General features: G+C 39.1%; 2 protein-coding genes across 2 annotated transcripts; one reads left to right on the top strand and one right to left on the bottom strand.

Moving 5' to 3' along the window:
* Positions 1–262: 262 nt before the first annotated feature.
* LOC147428042 (uncharacterized) lies at positions 263–1258 on the bottom strand. Its single transcript, XM_086496597.1, has one exon. It carries the CDS (start codon positions 1256–1258, stop codon positions 263–265), a length of 996 nt encoding a protein of 331 aa, XP_086352723.1.
* A 2903-nt stretch (positions 1259–4161) lies between these two features.
* On the top strand, positions 4162–5280 carry LOC147428041 (uncharacterized). The gene is made up of 2 exons (XM_086496301.1): positions 4162–4718; positions 5058–5280. Exons 1-2 carry the CDS (start codon positions 4162–4164, stop codon positions 5278–5280), a joined length of 780 nt encoding a protein of 259 aa, XP_086352427.1.
* The last annotated feature ends 6384 nt before the right edge of the window (positions 5281–11664 follow it).

Below are 11664 nucleotides of genomic sequence, written 5' to 3'. Positions count from 1 at the left end.
TGACATCTATCAAAGCCAGAGAACTCTAGTTGACCAGGAAAGGCCATGCTTTGAAAAAAGTCAAAAAGCAAGCGCTTCTTCAAACTAAAAATGGAATCATAGCCAGTAGTGGGTTGGCCGACCTCCTCTTGTGCTTCTTTCCTCCACCGTGACAATCTTCGTTTGTCAAGTGTAGGTGCAAGTTTAACAAGGACCTCACCTAAGTCCTTGTCAGAAAGCATTGTCTTAGCAGAGTGGTCTTTAAAAAGTGCTGATTGCAGTACTATTTCCTTGGCCTACCCACAAAATCTTTAGATATCATGTCCTTCACTTTGACTTTAACATCCACCATTGCTTGTTTTGCAACACCCTCAGCAACTGGGTGTAAGTGACAACCCATGTGAAGAATCCCTCTCGTTATTCTCTTACCAGGGATCTCTGAGGGCAAGCAAAGAATGAGCTTACAAGTGCATTCAGAGATGCAAGTTGGGGGAAGATTACAATAAAAGCATTTTAGGCTTCCAAAGCTGCCTGTTGTGGATCCTGAGGGACAGACTTTTGACAAACGCCCTGTCCAAAACTTTTCGTTCATTTCTTTTGATCTTTGTACTCCTAAACATATATTGTTTAGGCACATCAAGTGTCCACCACATTTTTTGAATCTGACAATCCCATCAAATCCAGCGATATTGCTTGTTACTGCATTTGTCCAAACATGTCCATCAAATTTGTCATTTGCTCCTGTTGTCCTATTGGTAGGGTCTGCATATGGAAGCTCAAACATGATGTTTCCATCATATCTTTGTGGTAGCTCATCAATCTTTCTTATCTCGCGAACTAGCTCAAAGTTTGCTCTTAAAGAGTTCTTTTGTGGCAGATTTCTAAGCATCTCAACTATGCTATGTGCAGTGGAAGTTTCCAAGCTAGCAATCTCTGTTGCTTTTGGCTCACCTTTCTCCTCCACTACCTGTTGTATTGAACACTCTTCCTCAATTTCTATAACAGGAGCTTGTCTTGATAGCTGTCTGCCATGCAAAACAAATGTCCTTCCAAATTGAATATCCAATTGAAACACAGTATTCTCTCCTCTGTGAATATTTGGTACCTCAAAAGAAAGACCTTCATTCTGCTCACCAAATAATTGATGCAAACTTATTGTATGCTCTACTAATCTAAAACGTGCACTTAACTCATGGCATGAGATCTCCACAACACTGTTTTGAGTTGAAAGCTCTATCTGTTTAGTGCTGCTCTCATCTCGTATAATTGCAGTATTCATATTTGCAGAAAGTAGAAGGCAAAAGGCGAAAGTGGCAAAAGATAGTGTTAAACAGAGAACAAGACTCGTATATATGATGGTATGAGAGTGAACAATAAAGCACAAGATATTTTGTTTTAAAGTGATGATTGGCGGTATTCAATGCGGAGTATCTTACTTTAGATATGACTCAAGCATGTTATCATTTTTATTATATATCTTGTATTATCATTTTTATAGTTTTCATATATTCAATAAATTAAAAAATAGATTTAAAATTTCCTACACGCCGTGGTCTTTGATTGTGTGGAAAGCTTGAAAATGTAGCTCTGTGTGCGATCCCTACAGCACACAATGAAACGGCTCAATCAGCAGAAACGTGAATAGGTACTCCTCTCTCTCTCTGTTGTTTTTGCTACCAGGTCGTGGAGGGGTTTCGGCAGCAAAACTCCTTTGTATCTTAGAAAATTGGTTTCGGGTGCACACAGTAGCATGATGTGCAACTCGACTTGATCCTCGAGGGCACACAATCCCTATCCTTGACACAATCGGGGGCAGCCCCTATCATTGACCCTCACACACAGTAGCTCGACTTGACCCTCACACACAGTAGCAGGCTGCTCTTGGTCCAGACGGCCCTTCTAAAGGGGCCCCCACCCACTGAGAAAAACGTGTGACCAGGTAGTTTCGGCGGCGAAACACTTACTGTGCAGGTGCTCTTTGCTTTCCAGAGGTTAATCAACCTTTGCTGATTTTGCCGTGCGAAAGGATACAAGCCTGTTGATAGCCGCCAAGGACGCGTGATGTGTTGCAAATCTGTTGCAAAAACGCGTGATCTGATGCAAAAACGCATGATCTGTTGCAAAATCTACTGCAGTAAGTGTGTAGGTGCCCCTTGCTCATTTCAAGAGAGAATGAATTGCCTGCGCAGGTGCCTGAGAGCTATTGCGAGCAGGTATTGATGCTATGGCAATTGAGAGATTTAAATTAAGTCAATGATGTGACTTTTGGATAGGATTTTCCACTGCTCTAATGAATCCATACTGCTTGTTATACTAGCCTGCTACTGCTGTATGTCAGTGATCGTTCGAAAGAAGCAATTAGTGAAGAACCTCCGGACACTGGGAAAACAAAAGAGCAGATCCTCCCAAGACTACCAACTTCAGTCTTGTACAAGTCATGTGGAGTATTTATTTGAACTTAAAAGTTACTCCCCTCTAGATCCTCATAGGATGACTCAATAGGATTACCCTTGTTGCTTCATCTCTCTAATTCATAGATTCTAAAGAGAGCCCAAAACAGAGAGCCTATTCCTTGCCATTTTCCTTGCTTGTAATCACCCAAATTATCGAAACTGTAGTATCAAACATGTGCCTTCTTCCCAATCATCTGTCAAGATGTGTTTTAGAACATGTCTAAGCATGATCTACAGGCGGGCGAAGCTCTTTTGCCAAATAGAACATGTGCCTTCTTCCCAATCATCTGTCAAGATGTGTTTTAGAACATGTCTAAGCATGTCTAAGCATGATCTACATGCTTAGACATGTCTAAGCATGTCTAAGCATGATCTACAGGCTGGAAAAGCTCAGTTCAACAAATCTAAATTTCACCTCTTGAAATCTCTAGAAATTATGCACAGACCAGGTAGTTTCGGCGGCGAAACACTTAACTTTTAACCTCCAACACCATGAAAGAGTGGATGATGCCATGGCAATGACTGAGCAGGTGGCTTGGGGCTCTTGGCAAGATTGGGTTTTTCCGGCGAAATACCTTTGAAGACGTAGATTCTTGACCAACATGGGACTTGCTAGCTGTGTATTGGCTTTCCACACCATCAAAAGGGGCTAGCTGTGTATTGGCTTTCCACACCTTTGAGCTTCAACTGTGTTATGAGCTGCCTTTCCCCATCGAAATGTATACATATCTCAGTAAAATTCCAAAATATCTCAGTTGAAAGGCATACATATCTCAGTCGAAATGCATACATATCTCAGTCGAAAGGCATACATATCTCAGTCAAGCCATAAGATGAGGAAAGTTCTTTTCAACACTGCTCCATGCCAGGGGTTTCACCGGTGAAACCCTGCCTGGGTATTCATCATTGGAAGGTGGCATGGGGGGGGGGGAGCATATGCGGGGCATCATCACAAGAGGTGGGGCATAACTCATCTATGGTGTTGGAGCATAACTCCTCTTTGGTGTTACACTCCGCATTTCTTGCGAGTTCTCGAAGTCATTACTTCATCTCTAACTCCACCATAACATCAACAATAAACACCATTCTGTGATATTGTACAGTTGTAAACATAAATTATTTGACAGGGATTGGTGGCCGGGAGCCACAGATGGTGTAGGCTAAATGCGATGCCAATTGAAGTACAATCAAACAGTAGCCATCGGTTAAGGGAGATACCGACCGTTCATCCTTCACATATCTTACTGTGGATGTGTTAATGGCGGAGGTTAAATTTTATGGTTGGACTTCTTTTCCCAATTGCTTTGGTCATGAAGCCCATTGGCTATAAACTGCCTCTAACATGCCATTGCACTTAAAATGTCAGAAACTATGTGGAGTATTTCAAACCAACAGTATTTTGAGTGTTTGTGTAAGTTCCGAGGCTCTTCCCCCATTTTTGGAAGAGACTACTATTTGATTGTACTTCAATTGGCATCTCTTGCCAATACGTTGATTGTAGGAGGTACCCAATATGGATTGGTGATTGGTTGAGATGTGTATGATGCATATACATAGGAATGGGGCTGGTTTTAAGCATAGAAGGCCAATGCTAAGACCTCCGCAAACACACACACACACACACACACACAATGCATGTGATGTCGGATTTTGACTGAAATGCATGTTCTTAAGTTTTGAATTTTAAATTTGGCCCATAAATAAGCATCTTGTTTTGAAGAAATTTTAAATGTATGTAAGTTTAATATTTTTGTTGATATGCTTATATGTTCTTTATTTGTGCTTTGGAAAGAGGACAAAAGTTTCACCCAAAGTCATACGCAAGAAGAGGAAATTTGTTGCTAGCAGCGAGGATAGCAAAATATTAGTTGATAAAGCTAAAAATGCTCAGGCTAATCAACAAGTAGAAGACATTCATGATAATCAAGGAGATAAAGAGGCCACTAATGATGATAAGGATGTAGATGGGGGTATGAAGGACAATGAGAAGGTGACAGATGACAAGGAGGTTGAGGAGGTCATCCCACAAGCTATTATCAGGCCTCAAGGCTCCGAGTTTATAGACAGTTTAACCCTCAATAAAGGATGTATACCCCCTATGATTCCTCTTTGTAAGTGTTTGATAAATGAGAGAGTACAAGAGCTTAGAAGGGACCTTTCTCTACTTAAGAAGGTTTTTGAAGAAGAAGGGTACCTTAAGATGAAAGGTATGTTCATCTTATCCATAAATCTTCCTGATGGTTCAAGTAGAGATGTTAATGAGGAGATTACAAAAACTTGGGACAAGTATTGGCATATGGTTAACAAAGAGTTTGAGGATGAGCTTGAAAACAACGATCAATGGTCCATGTTGAAGGGAAAGATGTTCTTTGTCTGGGAAGGGAATCATCGAGCGGCCTCTTGGATGGAGAGCATAAACGAGGTCTCACGTAATGACAAGAAGAAACATGTGAGGGTTTTGGCACAATTTATTGTTCCTACCCAACAAGAGGAGTTGAGATTAATTGCTGCTCTTCAAAGATTGAACATGTAAGTCTTATTTTCATTTGTACATTAAATTTTGATTTTTCTTTGTTTTAATGATACGTCTTGAGGTAAATTTTTTATGGTTTATTGTTTATGTAGAATGAATGAAGAAGCAATCATTAAGACCAACCTCAAAGACTACTTGTATCATACAAGTACCATTTGTTCTTTAGATGGGTCTCAAATCACTGAAAATTTTACTGAGGCTGAACGAGTGTCAATGGAGAAAGCAAGGGCTCAAGAAGCACAATCAGGAAAGAGGGTTTGGTATCCTCTTACTCAATCTATCCTTGGTCCCATAGTTTATGGGGTATGTACTTAAATTTGTTAAGATTTGGTAAAATTCTAATAATCTTTTTGGTTCTTGATACATTTTATTGAAATGGTGTATGCAGAATAAATGGAAGTCTGATTTACAGGTAGCATTAAATAAGATACCTCTTACTTTGTCACAAGATGAACGTGTGAGGGGAGAGAATGTTTTTGGTAAAATAGTATGTTATACAAACAAGAATCTAGCCGATTTTTAAAGGAAAATACATGAACTTGAAATAGTGCTTAGTTAGGGTTACACACACATATGCAAGGTGGAGTGGTGACCCCTTGATCCTAGTGATTAGTAAGTATATGAACGCATGAAAGTTTGTTCTGACATATACACATGCATATATATTGGATTAGTTGTACATGTGATGTCTATGAGGTTTGCTAAAATTTGTTGATTTCTCATCATTCACTCTATAATATCACGCTTGACAGTCGTGTAAAATTCATTCGTAATGTGTGGGTATAGCATGGGCTTCGTGAACTCATGGGCTTGTAACACTAGATGTCAATTTGAAAAGACATATCTAGTTAAATTTTCATGACAATTGGAAACTTTTTGAAATTGTATGATTGCTTCAAAATCCTCACGTGAGGTCTCTCATAAGGAGAGAATGTTTTTGGTAAAATAGTCTGTTATACAAACAAGAATCTGGCCGATTTTTTAAAGGAAAATTCATGAACTTGAAATAGTGCTTAGTTAGGGTTACACACACATATGCAAGGTGGAGTGGTGACCCCTTGATCCTAGTGATTAGTAAGTATATGAACGCATGAAAGTTTGTTCTGACATATACACATGCATATATATTGGATTAGTTGTACATGTGATGTCTATGAAGTTTGCTAAAATTTGTTGATTTCTCATCATTTCACTCTACAATTCCCTCCATGAGTTAGTCAGTCCACTTCTAAAGATTTCTAATTATGCGTATCTAAATAATTATCCACATCAAGGTGGAGCAGTGATCCCTTGATGATTTGAACATTTGAGCATTTGATGCTAGTGATCCTTGCAAGATATAGAACTCTAAATTATGTAGAACTTTAAAAAAAAACATTGTTTAAGCTCATTACAAGTTAAGAAATACGCATGCACACATCCACATATATGTGCACACACACACACAAACACACTTACACTCACACATAGATATATATTTTCATATAGAAACATACATAAATTGTTCACTTTTATATGTTGCTTGAGTAATTCCCTTGCTCGTGTTGCTCATGAAATTATGCTCGCATGACTAACGTACTCCTTCTTTGGTAAGCTCAAGACTTGCTTTGCATGTTTCACTTCCTTCACTAGGTCTTCCACACAGTCCACACCTGAGTCTTCTTGATTAGTGAAGTTGGAGATCTTCAATCCTAATTTTACAATAGAATTTTCTTTTCCTAGTTTGCTACCATTCATGTCTACTACATGAAAAGTGCCCAATGATAAGCAAGACTTGTTTGCCTTTGTGGTCTCTCCAATAGGTAGCACATTACATGCAAAGCATGGCATTGCTGTTGCATCCACATCATCTTTGACACCCACAACAATCCCCATGTCTCCATATTTCATATCACCTTGTGACAAATATAGATGGATGTCACCTTTGTAGTTTGCATATGTATCGTAGGTATCCACAAACCACTTCACTCCTTCTTCTTTTGTTAATTCAAAGGTCTTGTCAACCTTTATTCTTGGAGCAGTAGTTTTGGTGTGAGTGGACATTCCAAGAACATCGAGTGTGAAGACTTGTGCACCCTACTCTAGTATACTTGGTACATTGGAAGCCTCCATTCCTAAAACAACCAAAAAGAACAATATTAGAACCTAAACAAGGATCATATGTTTAAGTTAAATAGTACATTTAAAAAAAAACACTAGCATATATAGGCGAGGCTCGAACTTAAGTTTGAGCCAAAAGATGTTGTTTTGTACCCTTGCTAGCCACAAGGATGTCATGAGAGTAGTCTTGCAAATTAGTGCTACATTAAATTTGAGCCTAAAAGTGAAGCTCTATTATATTTCTAGCCAGAAGGATGTCATGAGGCTATGCATGCACCCTAGTGCTACATTAGCGTATGGAGAGGAAGCTCAAACTTAAGTTTGAGCCTAAAAGTGAATATTTCTAGCCAAAAGGATGTCATGAGGCTAGGCATGCACCCTAGTGCTACATTAGCATATGGAGAGGAAGCTCAAACTTAAGTTTGAGCCTAAAAGTGAATTTTTCTAGCCAGAAGGATGTCATGAGGCTAGGCATGCACCCTAGTGCTACATTAGCATTTGGAGAGGAAGCTCAAACTTAAGTTTGAGCCTAAAAGTGAATTTTTATTCCCTGATGCACTTGAGGCTCGAACTTAAGATCGAGCCTAAAGGTGCTATTCTATGCCCTTGGTAGCCACAAATATATCATCAAGCTAGCCTTCCATGCTAGTGCTACACTCGAATATGCAAGTGGGGATCAAACTTAAGTTTGAGCCTCTTGTCATTGGTAACTAGAAGGATGCCATGAGGCTAGACTTAAGTTCAATCCTAAGTGTTTTTCTATTCTTGCATGAATCCTAAAAGGAATTAGTGAATCTAGATTTTCATGATAGTTCTATATTAACATATCTAGGTGAGGCTCGAACTTAAGCTTGAGCCTCTTGCCTCTGGTAGCCATAAGGATGTCCCTCGGCTAGCCTTACATCCTAGTGCTACAATAGCATATGCGAATAAGGCCAGCCACAAGGATGTCATGAGGCAAGCCTTGCATCCTAGTGCTAAAGAATATGCACTTGAGGCTCGAACTTAAGATCGAGCCTAAAGGTGTTCTTCTATGCCCTTGGTAGCAACAAGCCCCAAATGCTGGTGCTACTCTAGTATATGCAAGTGAAGAGTTTGAGCCTACTGGCATTGGTAGCCACACAAATGTCATGAGGCTAACCTTACACCCTAGTGCTAAAGTAACATATACAGTTGAGGCTCAAACTTAAGTTCAAGGAAGACTTGCTATATTAGCATATGTAGGCAAGGTTCAAACTTAAGCTTGAGCCTGTTTCCCTAATTAGCCACAAGGATGTCATTAAGCCAGACTTGCTACAATAGCATATGTAGGCAAGGTTCGAACTTAAATTTGATCCGATTTCCCTAAGTAGACACAAGGATGTCATTAAGTTAGACTTGCTATACTAACTATGCAAGGTTCAAACTTAAGTTTGAGCTGCTTTCCCTAAGTAGCCACAAGGATGTCATTAAGCTAGCCTACAATAGCATAAGTAGGCAAGGTTCTAACTTAAATTTGAGTCGCTTTCCCTAAGTATCCACAAGGATGTCATTATGTTAGACTTGCTATACTAGCATATGTAGGCGAGGTTCGAACTTAAGTTCAAGCATCTTTCCCTAAGTAGCCACAAGGATATCCCTCAGCTAGCCTTACACACTGGTGCTACAATATCATATGCAATTGAGGTTTAAACTTAAGTTTGAAACTAAAGGTGTTGTTCTGTTCCCTTGGTATCCACAAGGATGTCATAAAGCTAGACTTTCATGCTAGTGCTATACTAGCATATGTAGGCAAGGCTCAAACTTAAGTTCGAGCCTCTTGCCCTTAGTAGACACAAGGATGTCATGAGGGAAGCCTTGCATCCTAGTGCTACACTAGCATATGAAAATGAGGCTTGAACTTAAGGTGCTATTCTATACCCATGGTAACCACAAGGATGGCATTAGGCTAGCCTTGCATTCTAGTGCTACACTAGCCTATACAAGTGAGGATCAAACTTAATTTCGAGCCTCTTGGAATTAGTATCTCTAAAGGATGAGTCTAGACTTACTCCCTAGTGCTACAATAGCTTATACAGTTGAGGCTCAAACTTAAGCTCAAGCCTCAAAGTCTTTTTCTTTTCCTTTGGTATCCACATGGATGTCATGAAGCTATGCATGCATTGTAGTGCTATACTGACATTTGTAGGCAAGGTCTATACTTAAGTGCAAGCTTTTTCCCATTGTTTTCCACAAGGATTTCATGAGGCTAACCTTTCACCCTAGCGCTACAGTATGAAATACTCAAACTTTAGCTTCAGCCTAAAGATATTTTGCCATGTCCTTGATAGACACAAGGATGTCATGAGGCTGTGCCCTTGCATAGTAGGGCTACACTGCAAGCAAGGCTCTTTCCATTGGTAGCTACAAGGATGTCAGGAGGCAAGCCTTGCATCCTAGTCCTAAAGAATATGCACTTGAGGCTCAAACTTAAGATCGAGCCTAAAGGTGTTCTTCTATGCCCTTGTTAGCAACAAGCCCTACATGATGGTGCTACTCTAGTATATGCAAGTGAGGATCGAACTTAAGTTTGAGCCTACTGGCATTGGTAGCCACAGTGATGTCATGAGGCTAACCTTACACCCTAGTGCTAAAGTAACATATACAGTTGAGGCTCAAACTTAAGTTCAAGGCAGACTTGCTATGTTAGCATATGTAAGCAACGTTCAAACTTAAGCTCGAGCCTCTTTCCCTAAGTATCCACAAGGATGTCATGAAGACAGACTTGCTACAATAGCATATGTAGGCGAGGTTTGAACTTAAATTTGAGCCGCTTTCCCTAGAGCTATTATGCTCTGGCCCTAGTTAAGTCTCAAGCACTTGCATGAGGCAACGCTATCATGCTAAAATATCCACAATAAGCTCATGAGGCCACACTAGAGTGGAATATGCTAGTGCTTTGAGAGTATTAGAAGGTGAGGCTTAAGCTACATCAGTTCATTGTTCTAATTTCTCAACAAGGAAACAAGGCACCAAAAACGAGCTAAATATCAAAAGCAAAGAATCTACGTCAAGTGGAAATGTCACACTCAGTATCCAACCAAGTAAGTGTTGTTATCTATCTTTTTCTTTAAGTAGATTAATTACTTAACTATAGCTTTAAAAAAAGTTAATTAGAGTACTTATTGATTAATTACTCTAATGAGAGAATAGCCACTTACTTTCAATTTATAGAGTGTGATTTTAGACGTAGTTGTAGTTTGATTAACTTAATGATAGAGTTTAAAAGTTGTATCAAGGAGGCGGTAGAAAACAAATGAGTATATGTAGTCATTAATGAAGTAGATTAAATAGAGATTAGAAACTAATAGAATGAGATTGAAGACTTAATTTTGAGATGCATTCAAAATTGAAAAAGGACAATAGATTAGAGGAGAGGAAAAGATTAATATATGAGAGAAGAGTAGAAGCTTAGGACCTGTGAATGTAATCACACTCAGTATCCAACCAAGTAAGTGTTGTTATCTATCTTTTTCTTTAAGTAGATTAATTACTTAACTATAGCTTTAAAAAAAGTTAATTAGAGTACTTATTGATTAATTACTCTAATGAGAGAATAGCCACTTACTTTCAATTTATAGAGTGTGATTTTAGACGTAGTTGTAGTTTGATTAACTTAATGATAGAGTTTAAAAGTTGTATCAAGGAGGCGGTAGAAAAAAAATGAGTATATGTAGTCATTAATGAAGTAGATTAAATAGAGATTAGAAACTAATAGAATGAGATTGAAGACTTAATTTTGAGATGCATTCAAAATTGAAAAAGGACAATAGATTAGAGGAGAGGAAAAGATTAATATATGAGAGAAGAGTAGAAGCTTAGGACCTGTGAATGTAATCTCAGAAGACAAGTTACAATGGTTAGTAGAATGAAATTTTGATTGATGCAGGTTTAGGAGTGATTAAGAGGAGGCAAGGGAGATTACACAGAGAGATTAGAAGAGATTAGAGAGTGATTAAGAGGAGGCAAGGGAGATTACATAGAGAGATTAGAAGAGATTAGGGAGTGATTAAGAGGAGTTGAGGATAATTATACAGAAAGATTATAAGAAGGTTACACACACACACACACACGAGAGAGAGAGAGAGAGAGAGAGAGAGAGACAAAGAGGTGCACCTAGATAAGCCTTTCAAATTTCAAATTCAAATTTCAAATCTGGACTCCACTGCTATATCAGGTCTTCACCTGCAATCAAAAAGAGAAAGAGATACACACACACAGAGAGAGAGAGAGAGAGAGAGTTAATGTAGAGCGTTTTGGGACTGCAAATAGATACATAGAGGAGAGGGATATGGGAAAGTAAAGAACTATACCTGTCACGTTGTCGTCAATTTTTTCACAGTCTGCAAAAAAATCCAAACCCTATTTTAATGTAGAAGAGAGAGAGAGGGAGAGAGAGAGAGAGAGAGAGAGAGAGAGAGAGAGAGAGAGTTAATGTAGAGGTGTGAAAAAGAGCCTTGTGGGGCCGCGAGCAGATGCGCAGAGGGCAAGGAGATGTGGGAGTAAAGAATCTCACCTGTCGCACCGTCGTCGAATTCGTCACCGTCTGTAGAAAAATCCAAACCTATTATAATATAGAAG

Source organism: Adiantum capillus-veneris, chromosome 23 (genome assembly GCF_014529385.1).
Source record: "Adiantum capillus-veneris isolate H3 chromosome 23, ASM1452938v2, whole genome shotgun sequence".
NCBI lineage: Eukaryota > Viridiplantae > Streptophyta > Polypodiopsida > Polypodiales > Pteridaceae > Adiantum > Adiantum capillus-veneris.
Note: the sequence above shows the minus strand (reverse complement) of the source record. Positions and strands in the feature narration are given on the sequence as shown.

Coding starts and splice junctions, on each gene's coding strand:
- LOC147428042 (XM_086496597.1), bottom strand. CDS start 1,258: ATGAATACTGCAATTATACGAGATGAGAGCAGCACTAAACAGATAGAG.
- LOC147428041 (XM_086496301.1), top strand. CDS start 4,162: ATGTATGTAAGTTTAATATTTTTGTTGATATGCTTATATGTTCTTTAT. Junction 4,719..5,057: donor ATTACAAAAACTTGGGACAA/GTATTGGCATAT, acceptor TTGTTTATGTAG/AATGAATGAAGAAGCAATCA.